We start from the raw sequence: 18,990 nt of genomic DNA on the forward strand, positions 1-18,990 counted from the left end.
AAAACATCGCTGTCTCCGGCCATTCCGTGTCACAGAAAGGAAGGGAAGCATCTTGACAACGTGAATGATTTGTTTGTTTGGAAGGAGGGGGGCGACATTGGCTGATCCACCCTCCCTTGATTCACTGATGGCCGGGTGCAGTAAAAAGCCACGCCTGCATAATATTAACGCAGTCTAATATTACTATCGCCCTGCCTCCCGCAGCCATGCAACAACTTAGTCAGAACCCTCCTGGAACCTCAGCCCGCCTGCTGAACAAAGCATTGTTGACGAGCATTCGTGATCCACTACGTTCCTGAAATCTTCTTCGTTTCCATTACCTGTCTGTCAAACTCAGCAGGAAAATTTTTTCCTTCCTTCAAAAATCGTCAGATCAGCCCCTGAGCCACGAAAAAAGCCCAGTCGTAGTAAAGTTGCCGGTTCCAACGCAACCTCAGGCCCAAACGAGGGAGATCACCGGGCGCCAAGTGGGTCTAACCACGAAAGAATTTTTCTTCTAAAAAAATTTCTAATTTTTGACTCTGCATGCGTTGGGAAAATCCCTTCTTGGCTCTTGGCCGATCCCGAACTCTCACGAACACATGCTTTTTCACTTTTTGCCCGACAGCAGCGGCCAAAGGGAAGGGGAGAATAAAATAAAATAAAAATGAAGGAGGGTGGGAAGGACTATCACCTCCGACAGCTTAAATGCGAGAGGGAGAAAATTTAACCAGCAATCTAAATATCTTCCTTAGCAGCGACCGTCGCTGATAAGTACATCACACCTAAGCGGCCAACCCTGCTCACCGAGACCACAACCAGCCTCACCGTCGTCCATCCCGAGTACTTCGGCCATCCGCCGACCGTCTCGGTCTCGGGATGCCTGTCCATCCAACTGCCTTCGGTGTGCCGATATCTCACGCTAACTACGCACCACTTCTCGTCCCTTCCCGTTTGAAGCTCACCGGGCCAGTGGATCTTCTATTTAGCGTTGGCTGATCCTCTCCACCAGCGAAAATTTTCACCCAACCAGAGCCTCTCGTGCACGTCGATGCTCAGGTCCAGCTCTAGCTGGAGCTCATATAGCCTGACTCGCACCATACAGCCTATCAGAGATCTCCCTCTCTTACCATGGATTCGGTCGGAACTTGACCGGCCTGCAATCGATGACCTTTTCGGCTTCCGGTGAGGTTTCACTTCCCTCCGTTAGGTCGGTTTCGGCATGCCGGCATATTGCCGTATTTCCAAGCGAGAGCGAGAGCGAGACGCTGCTTGCTGTCCTCGAGCTCCCATGTGAACTCCAGATGGAATAGCAATAGCATACAGGACGTAGCAAGAGCATTATATGCACTCTCAAAGTATAATACAACCACAGATAAACCACCACAAGAAGTAACACAAACCGATCGAATAATCCCGGCACAATCAGCCGACGTAGTATCCCGAAAGTGCAGCATCACGCAACCCACCGAGCCCGAGACAAAGCCAACCCCGTCGATACCCAAAGCTAACCAGAAAAAGTTCTCTTCGCCCATCCCGTCCGTCCCACTATCCAACCATCCATACTCAACAGGGCCACCGAAGAAAAAAAGAAAAAATTTCTCCTCCCAAGAAAGTAAGTAAATAGCGTAGCGGGTTCCACCACAGAAACAGCAGCCAGTGTTTCACCACCTCAGACAACACAACACCTACGTAATTCACTCATCCCAGATCTATCTATTTGTCTTAAAAGAATACTATGGAAAATAATACAGCCGTGATGGGACAGTAACCAGCGGAATCCTTGCCTGTATGTGTGCAATATGTTGTGTGAGGGCGGGCAAGGCGGGCTGGTTTTCTGCATGATGCTGCATCGAGGAGCTCTGTGGACAAAAAACAAAAGTAGTGGCCACCGTAGTCGTACCAGTCAGTCTCTGCTAGAAGGTCTAGATTTTCAGGAACAGGGGTCGACCCGTGCGTGTTGGTTGGGATTGAGCCTATGAGAGGGGAGAGTGTGGTGGGTTGGGTTATGACTAAGGAGGGATAGCTAGGAACGTTAGAATAGAACTGGCATTTCGTGGTTGAGGTGAGGTGAGTGAGGTGACGGTGCGATGGGACGTTGCCAGGGCTGGTTGTTTCTTGCTGGTGGTGGCGATGATGGTTGGTGGTCATTTTGGGAAAGCCTGAATAGGGTCATGAGGATGGATTTGATGGGTATTGTGTCATGTGGTGTATGTAGAATAACCCATTATTATGTTCAGATAATAATATTGTATGGGTAGATGTCAATTAGACTAACCTACTAAGCTACTACCAAGGAGAGCCGCAACCTGAGGATCATGATATCATTGACCTGCTTCCATCGTCTTTTTGGTGACTTTCTGACTGCTTCTAAACTACGTCCTTATCACCATAAACCTTGGAACTGCCAATACTGACAGTCAAAGTTCCTGGCTAAGCTTCAATAGATATTCTTCATAAAAAGCAAACCTGGAAGGTGATCTACTATCTACTACTATCTACTCTACCTGATCGTCTGTACTACGTGCCAGGACCACCTTGTTCTATATATACAACTCTCTATCTCCGAGTCTCTCCCTTACGGAGGATTTCTCGCACGCCATTCTATTCTCCGAGTGCAGAAACTTACTCCTCCTAGCACTGCACTATCCCTGCAGGAAATTCTCCTCAGATCAGTAGTACAGTCCCACAGGCTCCCCCTTCTTCCTCCATCCTTATCTGCAAGTCATCAGACAGCCGAGACACAGACACAAAGCAACATTAAGATTTATTCACCGGCGGTGGTCCCAAGATTAGGACGGACGGCCCCCATCCATGCGGTCCGGCCTGGTCCAGTCCGATTGAGTTCAGTTCAGTTATGCTTTGATGTGCAGTTTCCGACTTCCGAGATCTCGGTGGATATCTGCATAGTTGCACTGCTTTCATTCATTGCACTGGATTCTCTGTAATGCGCGCGCGCATTTGACAGACTTAGCGAAGACTAGACCTGTCAGTAGAATGAAAGAGCATGGAGCACCGAGATAACTGCGGAAATCTTCCCTTTCTGCATTATTAGATTAACCGTACTTTATGCTATCTGTTTCTGCTAAACATAGTAATATCATATCATCTTTGGTGCTGTCGATCATGGGTTGCGTAGCCACAACCCCCTGGTCGGAGGTTTAATTGGCCCTGTCGACAGACACCACACACCACGTGTAGGTTAGTAGAGTACTTTGTAAAAGGTAAGGTCCATCCGGACCTGTGCCACTGCCACTCCCACTGCCGCTTGTTCCGCTGAAGATAAGATGCGGCCCGCTCCTATCTAGACGGTCTTCGATCTGGCTCCATCGCTGCATGCACCTTTCACCGAATCCCGAGACTGTTCGCCACACGTCCCCAGTGGATACAGATTCAGCTCAGGGTTCAGCTCACACACAGACACTCCCCCCACCGGCTCGTTCTTCTCCATACTCCCTTTTTTCCTTTGTTTATCTCTCCCCTTACCCCAGTTTGATCGACAAACGCACGTGAGTCATCATCTAGAAGCGACTGCCAAGCACCTTAGGTGCTCTTCTTGCCCTTCTCGCGCTCGGCCTTGCGCAGAGCACGCTTCCGGATAGACTCGTGCATGCCCTTGTTCTGGCTAACGACAATCTTGCCCATGGTACCAGTGACGCAGGTCAAGAACCAGGCCATCAATCCGTGGCTCCAGTAAGGGGAAGAGCTGTACGCGTACGTGGGAGATCCGCCGTTGCGGCCAATCTTAGTCAGGACCGACTTCACGAATGAGCGGGGGTCGGGGATCGTAGCACTGGTCCGGCGGATCTTGGACATAGCAGAGGTGATAAGGTAGGCCTGGACCAACTCGACAGTAATTCCGTAAGGCTCGAGCTCCGAACCAAGGGAAGTGGACCATTGCTGCAGGAAAGCCTTGCTGCCGGAGTAGGTAGCAAGAAGAGGAGTGGGGAGAAGTCCACCGAACGAGCCCATAGTCAAGACCAATCCGCGCTTGCGCTGCATCATACCCGGAACGACCAGCTGGGTGGCCCGCAAGGTACCCAGGCAGTTGATGGTCACGATATCAGTCATCTCATCCTCGGGGGTCAGAGCGAAGGGAGTGGGGATGCTGTGACTCTTTCCAACGTTGTTGACCAGGACGGACACGTCCAATTCATCCACCAATTCCTTCAGCTTCTCGTAGTCGCTGTCCTGGTTGCGGGCGAAGTCCATCGCCAAGGTCTTGGTCTGCACGGAGGGGAACTTGGTTGTGATTTCATTGGAAAGGGTATCAAGCTTGGATGCAGTACGGGAAACGAGGAGGATGTTGAAGTCAGCGCGGGCGAGCTGAAGAGCGAATTCCTTGCCGAGTCCATCGGAGGCACCTGTGACCACGGCCCAGCTGCCCTTAGGGCCGAAGGAGCGGAGCTGGCAGATTGGAAGTCAGTGATATAGTCTCCAATTGAGATTGTCAGGGACAACATACGGGCTTGCCAGGGAGCACGAACAAGCTCAGGAGGACCCTGACGAAAACGAGTGCCCGAGAGACGACGAACAAGCTGCCAGCGGCGAGAAGAGCCGAGGCGCCCACCGTCTGCCAGCCAGGCTGCAGGTTCAACTGCCAGTTGGACAGGCAGTCCAGATGTTTTGTCAGAAAGTCCATGGTTGCTTGTTGTTCAACCCGTGCCGATTGAAGATCGTGGGGATGGAAGCTGGCTGCAGAAAGAATCCGGAGACGGACGGGGATGCGGCAGCAATCATAAAGCAGAATAATGGTTGGGGATTGGCGGTGCCAAGACCTCCCAAGCGGGCAGACCTCGGCCACTCCAAAGAAGCAATATCCTCATCGCAATTATCAGTCTTCCCAACCAATTGATCCTCCACAACTCTATCTCTCTGCAGCCAGTTCTCTCAAACACTACGGAGTGCTACATATCATAGTAACCATGGCCGCTCTTCTCTCCTACCTACCCCCATTCGAGGGTCTGCTGCCCAAATGGCTCTTCCTGGTACTAACCCCATTGTTTACACTCCCGTTCCCCGGACCGACCCCATGCTAACCTGCCCATTTTTCTCCATCCAGGTCTCCGTCGTCTCCGCCGCAAACAGCATCCAAGCTTACCGATCGGAGTCCTATGCCGCAGATCTCTACAACGGAAAAACTGCTGATGGTCGTCCGCCCACCAACCCTCTCTCTTCTCGGACTTTCGGTACCTGGACTTTCCTTTCCTCCGTAGTCCGCATGTACGCCGCCTATAACCTCAACAACCCTGCTGTCTACGATCTCGCGCTCTGGACTTTTGGCATTGCTCTGGTACACTTTGTCGGCGAGTGGTTGGGCTTCGGTAGTGCGCAGCTTAAGGGGCGTTTTGTCAGCCCTCTGATTGTTGCTTCGTCTACCCTGGCTTGGATGTTGACGCAGAGGGAGGCGTATCTGGCTGCTTAGGTTGTGCTGGGGTTTTGATATTATTCGCCGGATATCCAGCTGAATATTTTTTTTTCTGTGCATGTTCAATCTCTTGGTGCAGGGATGAGCTACGGATCGGCTAGATTATGATCAGAACAATAATGTAATGAAAAGGCAAAGGAATGCTTGTGGCGATGTATCAGTGAAGGCACAGATTGTGACTCGCTTATTCTACGATTATGATGTATAGTGTGTTTTGGCCGGCAAAGTATCCTACATATGATGAGGTTTGCGCACGTAGAAGGCGAAGCAAAGTTCGTAATTCGATAGTTGGCGCCTCAAAGAATGAGAGGTGAACCATGTTTCACCCCCTCAAACTAAGAGGTAAAGTTACGTCGAATGCACACCTCAGCCGCTTCATAGCAGATCACTGGACGGGTGGGCCGTGGAGAAATCGGAAAGGACGAGCATGATGACGCAGGAATTGGCAAGGGATAGAGGCTGAGCCGAAGTAAGGGTGCAAGTCATTAATTGCGCGTGGGTGATTGAGACACGCATAACCGGTTAGCTCCCTTTCTCGAGGGAGGATGACAGGAGTCGATACAAGTCCGAAACATAGAAGCCGGCCGGGACTGGTCCGATGGACCCACGAATGCAAGTATTCATTGCTGTCAGAACACATAGGTATACAACATACAATCCAGCTTGATCCAATACTCTTTGATCTTAGTTGTCCATCTTCTTCCTATAGAGCTCTCCCCCGCAGCCTCGCAACCTCGCAGCCGCTTGCTCGGGTGTAATGTCACGCTGGGGCTCGCCCATCATTTCATACCTATGACTCATCAGCAATCTTTACCGTAACGTGATGGTTTATAACCACTCACCCGACCAAGAATTTGCGCACAGTGGCGCTGCGCAATAGCGGGGGGTAGAAGTGAAGGTGAAGATATGACGACTCGATTTCCTCCTCGGTTCCGTCAAGTGGTGCCTGGTGGATACCCATGCTGTACGGGAAGTGCGTTTCGAAGAGGTTGTCGTAACGTCTGGTGACTTCGGCAATGGCTTCCGCTAGCTGCACCTTCTCGCTGCTATCTAAGTCGACCAGCGCACGCTTGTGGGTCTTGCTGACAATCATGGTCTCAAAAGGCCAGACAGCCCACCAGGGGCAGACGACAAGGAAGGCATCGTTCTCAAACACCACGCGCTCCTGCTTCCGGCTTTCCAGAGCAGCATAGGCTTCCAACATATGCTTGCCACCATTTTCCCGGCGGTATTTCTTCAGCTGCTCGAGTTCCATAGCCGGTTCTTCGGGCAAAGAGCTGGTAGTCCAGACCTGACCGTGAGGGTGAGGGTTCGAGCACCCCATGGCAGCACCCTTGTTCTCAAAGATCTGCATGTAGCGATACTGCTCCTTGGGCTTGGTCAAGCTAGCAGTTGGGGAATTTGGAGGCAGGGTGGTCGCTGGAGCTACAGCAGCCAAGGGCGACTTGGGGGACAAATGGGCAGTGTAAATCTCAGTCCAAGCGTCAATGACAGGCACAATCTCAGCAGGCGAAAGGTCGGCCAAGGTGAGGTTGTGGGCCGCAGAGAAGGTAAGTACATAGCATTTGCCGGTGACAGGCTCTGCCTTGAGGAAGAATGATTCAAGGTCTGGTCCTCGAATTGTTAGCGTCGCATTCGCCGGGCCATGAGATTACAAGCCAAACATACCCTCGCCACCTTCAGGGCTATACGGCGCTTGTTCTTCCTTGACCGCACTGTAGTCGTTTACGAAGACGAAGGTTTTCTCATACTTAGGGTTAGTATCGCCTTGCGCGCGCTTGTTTCCGGGGCAAAGATAGCAAGCGGGGTCGTAGGTTGGTAAAGTAGTTTTAGAGGGGCTCTCCTGCTGTCCTCTGATCGCAGCATTTAGCTCAGCTGCTCCTCTCTGAATGGGTCCATGTCCATTTCTGTTGGACAGAAGCAGGCCAACTTACTGCCAGGGGCGCTTGGTCCGATGTGGGGAGACCAGAATGTAGGATCCTCGAAGGGGGTTGAACCTCCGATGGGAGATATCGTCCAGAACGTGTTCAACCATTGTTGAGATAATGCAAACAGTCAATGCAATCGAAGAGCCGTGGTATTACTAGAGAAAAAGAAAGAGAAAGAGAAAAAGAAGAGCGAAGAAACTGCGTGAAAAGAAAAGTCGGCTGATGGCCCTGGCGGCGGGGCTTAGTCGCGGGGTCTCCGGAAATTATGGGCGATTCGGCACCGAACCAGCACGGGGTAAAAAGCAGCCATCCGGTCGGTTGCTCGGGTAAATTCATGGGGAGCCCTGGACCCTTTTCTTGCTGCAGCACCTGCAATCTTGATGGGGTATGACTGTTCATACTTATATCCTTTCCATGTTTTTAGGATATCAACTCATACCATTGGACTCCTGCATTTTGCTAGTCTATCTAGGATAAATAGAATCAACAGACCTGCACAGCATGTCTGCCGGTTGAATTGAACATCAGACGCATACCCCACTGGTGACTAAAGCCCGCGGCTACCCGAATCCAGACAGTCACCTGCCCGTCTTCTTTCGGGCCGATTCGTTTGACGTCAGGGGAAACGAGGGGCAACTGGCTAGCCTTATCGCCCGTTATCACCGAAACCTCCACATCCCCGGAGAAGCTCGCTGGCATCATCTGACCCTCGCACGTCACATCCCTCCAGTTGGGCTCCACTGAACTGCTGTTACTGCTGTGTACGAATTGTGTTCTGTTCATTCTGCTTGCGCGAAGATATGAGATTCACACATATTCCCCGCAGTTGATCAGATCATGGACGACGCCCATCCAAAGCTCCACCTCTACTCTCTTCCCAACGAAGTGCGACAACGCGATCTCCAACGGTTGTCAAGATGTCTCGCTAATGCTTGTATGGCTCTTCCAGGTTCTCGGTCAGATTCTATCCTCTTTCTCGACGCGCTCCCTCATCTCTTGGGCGACAGTTTCTCACCGCTTCTACGCCCTCGTCCTACGGATCCTACATTATCGCCTACTCATCGGCGCTCCACTGCATGAATACAAACTCATCCTAGAATGCTTTCATCCAAACTCAAAGCTAACCGAACCTCATGTATTCTGCACATACCTTGACACCGACGGTTTAGATTGGCTCTCCGGGCGGGGTGGTTCGCTTTATGAGAATCCCGACACGACCCAGCAACTTGGGAAACTGAGTTCGGTGTATTCTCGGTTCCGTCCTGAAGTCGTGGTAGAAGAAAGATTTAGCGGAACAAGGCTAGTTCCCCTAAGAGGTATGTATCCCTGTTCCCGGACACAGTGGTCACGGCCCCGAAGTCTCTGACTTTGGCAGACGATGAGCAAGAATCCGATCGGGACAACTTGGTTGTCACGCGCCCTATAATCCTCAAGGACTCTGAAGACTTCTCTCAGCTATGTATGGTTGTGAACATTGTGAAGGTCATGCCGGGTACGAATCTGCTTCTAAGTGCACACACGGTTGAGGACGGGGTAATCAGGGTTTTCCGCGACTGGCTGAGGGACGAAGAGAAGCGCTTCCGGGATATTGTACCTGATGGTACAGGGCCTTCGCAAATGCTATGGGTCGATCAGAGCAAGGGTGTCGGCATCAAAGTGCGGGTCAAGGCGAAACCGCTTATGAACCAAAATGTGCCAATTCTCGTCCATCGCGACGACGACGAATTCACGAGCTATGAATTGTTAATCGAAGGTATGATGATCCCTTCTCCTATTTTAACTATATACACTAACAGATGACTAGAATTACATATACGCGCTGTTCGCTTACTATTGACTTTGGAAAAATCGCAGGAGGAACAGCAGAACTATTATAAAGCTGTAGTTATAACCCCCACCCTTGGATAGAGGTATTTACAGGTAGACATGTCAGTGATACGGAGGCGGAGATCTCGGTCCGGGCGCATGTTTATACGTCTTTCGTTTATAGCGTTTCTTTTGCAGAGTATGCATTCTAGAGCAATATTAAGGTTCTGTGTCAGAGGTGACTAGATCTCGGTCCGGTCAGACGATACTGTTCACTTGCTTGCTCTCTACCTCTTCCAAGGACGCGAGCAAACACGGGACCACCCTTTGCTGTCAGCTTACTTTGGAAGCGCATAAAGCCCCCACCTAAGATTTTTAATCCCTGCAATCTTGTTTTCCGGAAAACAAGATTGCAGGGATTAATCGGTCGGACCCTCTCAATAAATATCTCATACATGAAAGAACAAATGTAAACCATTAAAATAAATGTACATCTGCTACGACTTCTCTCTTCTTAATGAAGTAATGAGCCGTATAGATATAATACTTTAGCTTTGTATTTCTATGCTTGTAAAACAGACTTTCCTATTAATGCCAACGTTGTATGTCTAGTATGGATGCCGTGGCCAACATTAGCGACTAGGGGACTAATAATGCCTTGTTTTGTGCTAGTTAAGGGAGGGTACAAGTCTCCTCTAAAGGTTTGAGACACTGGAAGTAAGTGTTGATCTTATTTTCCGGAAACAAATTGCTGGGATTAGAAGGATTTTGGTTGGGGGTGCACCAGTTTGGCATATGTCAGTCAGACAGAAATATACTTCTAACGGTTGCGTTCTGATTCTCACAATAGCATCCAGGACAAACGCAAGGCCTGGTTAAACTCAAAGCATGCTCCCATAATTCAGGCACACATTGCTCTATGCTCAAGTAATGCGGCTTGAAGATATTGTATTGATGTCTACGACGCCCATTCATTCCCTTGTTACCATGTGTGCCCCACACTGACATCTTCGGTATGCCACAGCTCAACGCATCCCCCGCATCTCCTCGTGTCGTATTAAGCGCTTTCAATGGAACTGTTCAGACATTCTTCGCGAAATACGCAACTGAACCATGTCGTCTGTCTACAAGAGTCTGGAAGATCAAGACAAAGAGGCTACGGACTACTACCATGGAAAAAGGATACCGAGAACCCCGTTTCCATACGAAAGGCTGCGAGGAGTTTGGGATTAACTATGATCGCTTACGACGAAGAGTTCACGATTAATCATCAGACTGACTCGTCATCCCACGATTCTGAAGCTTACCGAAGCTCATTATAAATCTTTATTTGAGGATCGCAACTCTTTGGATTGGGCTGGCGTTCCTCAGACTGCTGACGCAAAAGGAACGCAGCCGAAGCAATACTTCAACGCAGCCAACCTGATCCTGATCTTCCACAACCAAAGCTCTCGAACATGTGGCCTTATCGCTTCCTCGAACAGAATAAAGGATTCGTTAGGCAGCCGCAGCAACGAGAAGTACTGGAACAGCGGAAATTGGGCGGAGATAAGACAGGCACAGCAAATTCTGAAGCAACCTCGGCTCCCCGAACACATTCCGAGTCCTGATTCGCTGAGGGCAATCGCCCCTGCCGAGTAACCGGATAAACGAAGAAATTGTAATCGGAAAAGTTGTGCCGGTTCAATCTTAGACCATATCTGTGGTTTTACATTTATCTATCTATTCGTCATTCTTTTTTCTCATTCTAGCAGTTGCTGGAGGAAGTTGAGGTATACCTTTTTATTGGGTCGACTCCTCATATCGCCCAGCACCGTTCTGCAGAATAGCCGTTGTGCTGAACCTTAATTAACGGGCACTATGGGCATGGCAGGTACTGTCGCCAATGGCGGCGCTCCTCGGCCCTCGAAGATCCCTTATTGGCGCCTTGTCTTCGACCAAAAAGTCGTCACCCCGGAGATCATCGATTTCAACTATGAAGGGTTAGGGACGGAAGAATCGCCCTATGTCGTCACCTGGCTTCCTAACGATCCTCGAAACCCCATGGCTTTTGGCAGTCTTTCAAAATGGCTATATACCATTCTAGTTTCCTTCGTGACCCTTACTGTCGCCTTGGTATCATCAGCATACTCAGGAAGTATAAGTCAGGTTGTTATAGAGTTTCAGTGTGAGGAAGAGGTTGCAATCCTCGGTATCTCTCTATTCGTTTTGGGCTTCGCCTTTGGCCCCCTACTATGGGCTCCAATGAGCGAGGTGTTTGGACGCCGTAATGTTTTCTCGGTAACATTTGCGCTTCTCACAGCCTTCAATGCAGGGGCTGCAGGTTCCAAGAACATTCAAACGCTGGTCATCCTTCGCTTCCTGGCCGGATTCTTTGGATCGTCACCTTTTGGCAATGCGGGCGGAACGATTGCAGATCTGTTCCCCGCTGCCAAACGTGGTATTGCTATCAGTCTCTTCGCCGCGGCACCTCTTTGTGGACCTACTATTGGCCCTGTCATTGGTGGCTTTCTCGGTGCCGGGGCAGGCTGGCGTTGGGTGGAAGGATTTCTGGCAGCCTTTTCCGGCGTGATGTGGTTATGCCTTATCTTCTTCCTGCCGGAGACATATGCTCCAGTTCTCTTGCGCCGACGGGCAGAGAAGCTGTCTGAACTGAGTGGCAAGGTCTACCGCAGTAAACTGGATATCGAGAGAGGCAAGGTGGCTTTAGGCCAAGCATTGAAGACCGCCCTGTCACGACCTTGGCTCATGCTCTTCAGAGAGCCCATTGTGCTGCTCCTCTGTATCTACATGTCCATCATCTATGGAACGCTCTACATGCTGTTTGCAGCTTATCCTATCGTCTTCCAGCAGGCACGCGGCTGGAGTGAGGGTATTGGAGGCTTGGCTTTCTTGGGTATCCTAGTCGGGATGGTGATCGCAGTCTCTCTCACTATTCCCGACAATCTGAATTATGCGAAGAAGTGCCAACAAGCCAACGGCCGTTTGCCTCCCGAGGTTCGTCTGCCCCCAAGTATTCTTGGAGGAATCGCGTTACCTATCGGTCTTTTCTGGTTTGCCTGGACCAACTATCCGTCCATTCACTGGATGGCATCTGTGGCCGCGGGGGCCCCGTTCGGATTCGGCTTGGTATTGGTGTTCCTGAGTGTTTTCAACTACCTCATTGACGCATACACGATCTATGCTGCATCGGTGCTGGCCGCGAACTCGGCTCTCCGATCTTTGTTCGGATTTGCATTCCCGTTGTTCACGACCTACATGTACGAAAACCTCGGTATTCACTGGGCTTCCTCAATCCCCGCGTTCTTGTCGCTTGCATGCATTCCTTTCCCTATCGTGTTCTACCTGTATGGTGTTCGCATCCGCAAGCGCTGCCTCTATGCTGCCCAGGCAGAGGCATTCATGCAGAGACTTGCTGCCGCGGCGCAGCAGAGCCAAGCCCCTCCGCCGGCGAAGTCCGATGTGGAGAAAGGAGACACTGCCGCTGTGGCTGACAACGATAACAGTGATGACAGTGATAGCGACAGCCTTTCCAGTGTGCCTTCTAGGGGTGCAATCGAAAGGCGGGCGTCGCGTGCTTCCAAGAAGTCCGCTCGCTCTCTTGCTCGTACAGTCACATATGAGGAGAATCCGTATGATATTGATCGAGTCAATACTTGCAACTCTACTATCAGCGGCCGCCCTAGGAAGAATTCGACTAAGGCATGAGGGCATGCTCCACACTTGAGCCTGTGAGGTAATATCACATGAACGGTCCTTAGGGCACCATTAAAGATGTGCCGCCGATTTATCCACCTAGATATGCATTATGTGCATTGTGTGCATTTACTAGGAGTGCGGCTGGATACGTTCGAGAGAACGATCTGCTGGAAAGCTCGCGGCATCTACATATAGCCCTACATCAGAGGGCTGTAATCTTCGCAGCACATGCGTGGACATGACAATTGGGGCGTCAGGGCCGCTTAACCGGCTACAGCAGGGTAGCTAGGGCACTGTTGGAGCAAGGATGATCACGATCTCCATGAAGATGTCAATAGGGTTCATCCTCGAGTATTGCACTTACAGGGTTGCATCGCCATCTTTTACTTTCCTCGGCGCTGTGATTGAACGTTGATATACCTACTATATAGAGACATAGAATAATGTTAATGACATAGACTATAGACAGAAATTCTTCCCCAGTATTCAACCTTTCCCTCAGAACGAACACTCGCTTTCACTGTGAGAGTCCGGATCCCAATATCAAGCCTTTCGTTCACTGTCAAGCGGAGACATTCAGAACATCAAGCGGAGACATTCCAAAACAGTATGATACGCCTTCCGAGACTGTTCAGAGGTGTTCTTCTCCCCCATATCAGAAAGGCGGATGGTAACGACAAAAGTTCACATACACACATCTTCAATCCGTCAACACGTGTTCTTGGATTCACTTCCTCCCCCCGCCAGACAGTCACTTTGCACATACATGAACGCAGCTGATTTTCTTCGATGCATGCCCGCAAAGATGGAAGATAAGTACATACTACTTTCTCTTTCTTCTCATCTTGCTTCTCATATACCTACTTAGCTTACCATATTATCACTTCTCAGAAAACCATACTACAAAACCAGCATCGCCATCATGTCTTACACATACAGATACGGCTCAGCAGACAACAGCAGCAGCAGAAGCAGCAGCACACCCTGCATTCTCTTCCTCACGAACAGCGAGCGGGAACATTCGGGCGTTACCCTCGCTGTGGTCCATGAATTCCTCATTGGCAATTCGCCCTACAAGGTCCACATCGGATCCTTTGGACCGCTGAAGAGGCATATCGCGGAGTTGAATTACTATGCTGCGGCTTCAGGCTCTCCCTGCGCTACTGAGGCAGTCTTTGAAGAGATCCCTGGAATGTCTATGAAGCATGTCCGGATGAGAGATGGCCAATTTGATGATATCCCTCAGGTTGGGTTCTTTGCTGCGTTGAAGAATTATAGGAAGGATTTGGCTCTGGGGTTGCTTCCTTGGACCGGTGATGACTATGTGGAGATCTTTGATGCCGTTGTTGAACTTGTGAAGACGCTTGGGCCGGTTTTGATCGTCGTTGATCCGCTTTTTGCTCCGGCTGTGGATGTCTGTCGGTATTTGCGTTGGAGACATGTCCTGCTGGGGGCGGGTGGGGTGAAGGATCATGTGGTGAAGTGGAAGTTGAGTGATCTGATGAAGTATCCTATGTGAGGTTACCTGCGCTGGTGGGTGAGCATTGGCTGACTGTGGTAGGATCTGTTCTGGGTTCAAGATGCCCATGTCGCTCTGGGATAAGCTTCGCAACATCTTCCTTGGTTTTCGATTCAAGCACGAACTCGAGAAGTGCGCTAGCCTCAAGGGGGTCAATGATGCCCGCGAGGCCCGCGGAATTGAGGGTCCTGTCCCATTCCTGTCCCACGAAGCAAAGAAGAGTAGCCGTATCATCCTTCCTTCCTGGCCAGAGACCGACTTCCCGCTGGTTGTGCCTGAGCACATGACTCTCTGCGGTCCTATTCTTCGCCGCTATCGCCCCATGGTGAAGGAGGATCCCGAACTGGCCCATTGGCTTTCGAAGCGCCCTACTGTGCTGGTCCTAATGGACTCCCGTTTCAGCTACGACGGTAAGCAGCAGATTGAAATTGCCAAGGCCATACAGAAGCTTCTTGAGCAAGAGCTCAATATGCAGGTTCTCTGGAAGCTGAAGCACGTCGAGGACCCGGCCGTGACTAGAGAGATCGTTAAGCTTCTGGGGGTTTACATACACGGAAAACGTATGCGCATCGCGAAGCGGTTTGTGTTTGAGATCATGTCACTTTTGATGAGTGGACATGTTACTTGTTTGGTGCATCATGGCGGGGCCAATGTATTCCACGAAGCTGTCAGGTAAGTTGGTTCGTTCTACGGCTACGCATTCGTTTGCATTGTACCTGCGGTGGAACGAGTGCAATCAGCGCTAACACCGAGATCCACTAGGGCGGAGATTCCGCAGATCGTGCTCCCGGTCTGGTTTGACGCGTACGACTATGCTGCACGAGTTGAGTACCTGGGGATTGGCATCTGGGGCAGCCGCAGGTCGGCGCCGAAAGTGAGTGGGGAGGAGCTGGGAGATGCGCTGTTGCGTGTGGTGACTGCTAGTGACGAATCCCATGCAATGCGCATGCGGGCCATGCAGGTCGCCGGGCAGCTGCCGTTCAAGGATGGACGCGTGGTTGCGTATGAGAGACTTCTCGAGGTGTTGAGCCAGCCCTGGGAGCCTCCTCATACTCGGAGCCGCAGTCGAGGATGACATTGGTCATTTGCTTTCCTTTCCTCGTGTCGGCGAAGACAAAAGTGCATTCTGAAGCGACGAATTGAATTTGTGAAGATAAACTAACTACAATGTACTTAAGTGACTAGTTGACTAGTTAAGGATGACTCCGCGGGCGGGGCATCCCGGTCTTCGGCATTGAACAAAACAGCGAACCGCGACTGTTCGGGCTGTCGGATAGACCGAAGCTGGTCCACTCAGTGAGCTTAGCATGTATCCATCTACACTTAGCGAATATGAAGAGAGAATTCCACTGAACCGTCTCCATACTTAAGTGTTTTGTCCAATAGAACGACCCGTGGATGTCGGCTAAACATTGAACCCCTCTCCCCGCATCGCATCCGGTTTCGCCCTGCTCCATCTGTATTTAATCCAGCTTCTCCCCCCCAGCTTCAATTACTATTCACCCAACAAGTCCTACAATCCATCTAATCCTTCCAATTCCTCTCTCCTCATCACAATCACCACCACCACAATGGCCAACGAACGCATCACCTGGATCGGCCTAGGCAACATCGGCCGCGTAAGTCCCCCATCTGCCCCTCATTGCATCACCACCCTTGCTCCCACCATCAACTAGACAACTAACCAACCAATTCAAGGCTATGGCCGCCAACATCGCCCAAAAAGGTCCCCAAACCACCCCAGTAACCCTCTACAACCGCACTACCAGCAAAGCCACCGACTTCGCCTCGACCCTCCCCGCCAACAAAGCCACCGTCAGCACCTCCCTCTCCGACGCCATCTCCAACTCCACCATAATCTTCATCTGCGTTGGCGACGACGCCGCCCTCGAAGCCATCATCTCCGGACTCCCCACCGCCTCCCTCTCCTCCAAGATCATCGTCGACTGCTCCACCGTCCACCCCGACACCTCCCGCAAGATCCAGCGCCAGCTCGCCTCCCACGGCGCCTCCTTCATCGCCTGCCCGGTCTTCGGCGCCCCCGCCGCCGCCATTGCCGGCCAACTCGTCGTCGTCCCCGCCGGTGACGCCGCCACGATCGACCGCATCAAGCCCTTCCTGGACGGGGTTACTTCCAAGGCGACGATCTCCATGGCGGGAGAGGACGTGGGCCGCGCCACGACGCTGAAGATTCTCGGAAATACGTTTATCTTGAATACCGTGGAGACGGTGGCAGAGGGGTTGGTTACGGCGGAGAAGACGGGTTTGGGCGCGGATGTGTATCAGCAGTTCTTGCATACGTTTTTCCCGGGGCCGTTTGCGTTGTATGCTGATCGCATGGTTACGGGAGATTATCATACTAGGGAGGAGCCGTTGTTTGCGGTGGATTTGGCCAGGAAGGATTTGAGACATGCTAGTAGTTTGGCTGGGGAGGCGGGGGTCAGGTTGAGGAGTGTGGAGGTTACGGATCATCATTTGCAGACTGTTAAGGCGGAGAAGGGGGAGAAGGGTGATATTGCGGCGGTTTATGGATCGGTGAGGAAGGAGTCGGGCTTGCCTTTTGAGAACTAGGTGGGTGGTTTGTTATCAGGTTGGTGGGTTGGGGGATATGGTGTATAGAACAGCAATAGATTCAGCTAAGAAACTAATTTAAACCAAATTGGTATAGTTCTTTGGGCTCCGTTATGGTTCGAGAGAATGATAAGCAATGTGAGCAAGTGGAACAATGTAGCAGCTAAGCAAACGAGTGACGAATGACTACAAGGTAGTAGTAGGACTTCTTAGCCCTCTTTCGAACTAGAATCCTCTACCTCGCCCCGATACTTCGAGATGGCGAGCAACATCTCCAACAGCGCCTTCTGGACCTCCAGTTCAATCAACTGGTTTCGCGCATCATTCAGTAATGCCTCCAGTTGCTCCAGAAGGTCCTTTAACACCCCTACCTCCATTCCCGCCCCTCTGGTGGCGTGAATTTCCAGATTATCGAACTCGCGCCAGAGAGCGGACGGGTCCCCGTAGCTGCTGCTGCCACTACTACTACTGCCGCCGTGAAATTCTGGAGAAACCGCCCGGCTCGAAGACGCTTCGCCTGCTTCCTTGGGCTCGAGCACCTTGCGGATCAAGCGTAGCTCTTTGGCTGCGGATGCCACGGCGGACTTTGCCGTGAGTATTTGACTAGGGTTTGTAGTTGGGGTAGAGGTGGAAGAGGGTGGTGGTGGGTTGGGGCCCAGACGTGTTTGTGCTTCTGCATCTTGGCCGATGGACCCAGACTGGCTTGAGAGATCTTCATCGAAACTGATTTCTGATGCAGTTTGAACTGATTGTGGCGGCTGCGGTGCTGGCTGCGGTGCCGGTTGAGGCCCTGGCTGCGGTCCAGGCTGGGGTGCCGGCTGAGGGACTGGTTGAGGTGAGGGAGGTGGTGTCGGAAGAGGAGTTGGGCGTGGGTCCATCGCGAGCTTTATTTTCGGTATCGTGCTGGCCTGTGGATGGAAGTTGTAGTATCGGTGGGTATATGAAGATGAAGGAAGCACGACAAGAGCTGGAAAAGACGCTTTGTGTGTCTCTCGCCGTAAGTGGCTGGCTCATGATGATGTATGGGTGTATGGTCTGAGAGGATTATGGAATTATGTATAGTCGTCATCTCCATGCTAAAGCGCTCTATTAACCGTGGATTCACGGGTCATTCGCGTAGACGGGTGACAAGATGACATGAAATGAACATCAAATATTGACGTTATTGAGTCCAACTTCAAGTTTCTGTGAGACGGCTTGCAGATTTTGAGGCGATGACCGCATTCTTCCTACAGAGCAACTTTCATGGCATAAGGATTCGGTGGCATCTTCGAGTCTGGAAACTAGAAGAACTTCTGCTCCAGGTTTGAACCGGGTTGCCCGTCCTAGCTGGCTCACTGGATTACATGTCAGAATTGAACCGCAAAGGATGGAAATTGGCTCACCTTCGCCAATACAACGCGTGGTGGACATGTCATCTACCAGTCCTGACACTTCTTACTTCACAAGACCCGATGTTGAGCGATTAAAGACAAACAGTATAGGAACCAGTAACTATCGTCGTTCAAGCCACTTATTGCTACTGGTTAGTTTTGTATCCCTTACGGGGTGTGTTCAACTTCTAGCGTTGACGTTAGGCTCTCTGAGGCCGAAAGACTTCGTTGCAGAATGTGCACGGCTCGAGCCTGTGAAGCATCAAGTTCTGCGTAGTCCAGTATCATCATCGAGCAACGATAATTCATTTCCACATGCGAACAGCAGTGCACTCAGTTGAAGCTCTGCGGCGTGCTGATCTTCGGGCTGACTCGGGACGTATCTATATATAGTACTATATAGATCGGAGAAGAACATACAAGTACCGTGCAGGTCGTTGAGCAATTGGCTCCTCCAATGAAGACTAAGCAGAATTGAGGCAACCCGGGTAAGGTCGATCACTCTAGTCGAAACGTGTTTCTGACATGGAAAGGGCCATTATTCAGTCTCACAGGTCACTCGGCGGTTGCAATTCCGACAATCACCCGCAGCTTTATTCAATTGAAGTTGATGCTGTGACCCAAATCAGGTAACAGTACCTACCAGCGAGGAACCAGCGAGGAAGAAAGGGTGGGAAGTAGTAGTAT

The 18,990-nt window shown here is 51.0% G+C and overlaps 10 protein-coding genes across 10 annotated transcripts; 6 read left to right on the plus strand and 4 right to left on the minus strand.

The window, feature by feature from the left end:
* Nucleotides 1-717: 717 nt before the first annotated feature.
* An02g03560 (hypothetical protein) lies at nucleotides 718-3,430 on the minus strand (the record flags this gene model as incomplete). The annotated part of the gene is made up of 14 exons (XM_059746190.1): nucleotides 718-925; nucleotides 1,010-1,066; nucleotides 1,177-1,544; nucleotides 1,622-1,650; nucleotides 1,752-2,141; nucleotides 2,258-2,288; nucleotides 2,359-2,412; nucleotides 2,487-2,522; nucleotides 2,609-2,697; nucleotides 2,755-2,805; nucleotides 2,966-3,022; nucleotides 3,126-3,150; nucleotides 3,221-3,255; nucleotides 3,322-3,430. The coding sequence occupies 14 exons, from the start codon at nucleotides 3,428-3,430 to the stop codon at nucleotides 718-720; spliced, it is 1,539 nt and encodes a 512-aa protein (XP_059605125.1).
* Nucleotides 3,431-3,522: 92 nt separating this feature from the next.
* An02g03570 (uncharacterized protein) lies at nucleotides 3,523-4,621 on the minus strand (the record flags this gene model as incomplete). The annotated part of the gene is made up of 2 exons (XM_001399456.3): nucleotides 3,523-4,386; nucleotides 4,445-4,621. The coding sequence occupies 2 exons, from the start codon at nucleotides 4,619-4,621 to the stop codon at nucleotides 3,523-3,525; spliced, it is 1,041 nt and encodes a 346-aa protein (XP_001399493.1).
* Nucleotides 4,622-4,954: 333 nt separating this feature from the next.
* Nucleotides 4,955-5,404, plus strand: An02g03580 (uncharacterized protein; the record flags this gene model as incomplete). The annotated part of the gene is made up of 1 exon (XM_059746191.1): nucleotides 4,955-5,404. One exon carries the CDS (start codon nucleotides 4,955-4,957, stop codon nucleotides 5,402-5,404), a length of 450 nt encoding a protein of 149 aa, XP_059605126.1.
* Nucleotides 5,405-6,091: 687 nt separating this feature from the next.
* An02g03590 (uncharacterized protein) lies at nucleotides 6,092-7,442 on the minus strand (the record flags this gene model as incomplete). The annotated part of the gene is made up of 4 exons (XM_001399458.3): nucleotides 6,092-6,197; nucleotides 6,250-7,015; nucleotides 7,076-7,260; nucleotides 7,342-7,442. The coding sequence occupies 4 exons, from the start codon at nucleotides 7,440-7,442 to the stop codon at nucleotides 6,092-6,094; spliced, it is 1,158 nt and encodes a 385-aa protein (XP_001399495.1).
* A 730-nt stretch (nucleotides 7,443-8,172) lies between these two features.
* Nucleotides 8,173-9,135, plus strand: An02g03600 (hypothetical protein; the record flags this gene model as incomplete). The annotated part of the gene is made up of 3 exons (XM_001399459.3): nucleotides 8,173-8,220; nucleotides 8,285-8,651; nucleotides 8,711-9,135. The coding sequence occupies 3 exons, from the start codon at nucleotides 8,173-8,175 to the stop codon at nucleotides 9,133-9,135; spliced, it is 840 nt and encodes a 279-aa protein (XP_001399496.3).
* A 570-nt stretch (nucleotides 9,136-9,705) lies between these two features.
* Nucleotides 9,706-10,782, plus strand: An02g03610 (hypothetical protein; the record flags this gene model as incomplete). The annotated part of the gene is made up of 4 exons (XM_059746192.1): nucleotides 9,706-9,743; nucleotides 9,843-9,927; nucleotides 10,166-10,396; nucleotides 10,477-10,782. 4 exons carry the CDS (start codon nucleotides 9,706-9,708, stop codon nucleotides 10,780-10,782), a joined length of 660 nt encoding a protein of 219 aa, XP_059605127.1.
* A 219-nt stretch (nucleotides 10,783-11,001) lies between these two features.
* On the plus strand, nucleotides 11,002-12,849 carry An02g03620 (uncharacterized protein; the record flags this gene model as incomplete). Its single annotated transcript, XM_001399461.3, has 1 exon — nucleotides 11,002-12,849. The coding sequence occupies one exon, from the start codon at nucleotides 11,002-11,004 to the stop codon at nucleotides 12,847-12,849; it is 1,848 nt and encodes a 615-aa protein (XP_001399498.3).
* A 913-nt stretch (nucleotides 12,850-13,762) lies between these two features.
* Nucleotides 13,763-15,434, plus strand: An02g03630 (uncharacterized protein; the record flags this gene model as incomplete). Its single annotated transcript, XM_001399462.1, has 3 exons — nucleotides 13,763-14,355; nucleotides 14,402-15,031; nucleotides 15,122-15,434. 3 exons carry the CDS (start codon nucleotides 13,763-13,765, stop codon nucleotides 15,432-15,434), a joined length of 1,536 nt encoding a protein of 511 aa, XP_001399499.1.
* Nucleotides 15,435-15,930: 496 nt separating this feature from the next.
* Nucleotides 15,931-16,930, plus strand: An02g03640 (uncharacterized protein; the record flags this gene model as incomplete). Its single annotated transcript, XM_001399463.3, has 2 exons — nucleotides 15,931-15,978; nucleotides 16,058-16,930. 2 exons carry the CDS (start codon nucleotides 15,931-15,933, stop codon nucleotides 16,928-16,930), a joined length of 921 nt encoding a protein of 306 aa, XP_001399500.1.
* Nucleotides 16,931-17,139: 209 nt separating this feature from the next.
* On the minus strand, nucleotides 17,140-18,343 carry An02g03650 (hypothetical protein; the record flags this gene model as incomplete). The annotated part of the gene is made up of 3 exons (XM_001399464.3): nucleotides 17,140-17,838; nucleotides 18,164-18,267; nucleotides 18,316-18,343. The coding sequence occupies 3 exons, from the start codon at nucleotides 18,341-18,343 to the stop codon at nucleotides 17,140-17,142; spliced, it is 831 nt and encodes a 276-aa protein (XP_001399501.3).
* Nucleotides 18,344-18,990: the final 647 nt, after the last annotated feature.

The sequence above is a fragment of the Aspergillus niger genome, assembly GCF_000002855.4.
Source record: "Aspergillus niger supercontig An02".
Lineage (NCBI taxonomy): Eukaryota > Fungi > Ascomycota > Eurotiomycetes > Eurotiales > Aspergillaceae > Aspergillus > Aspergillus niger.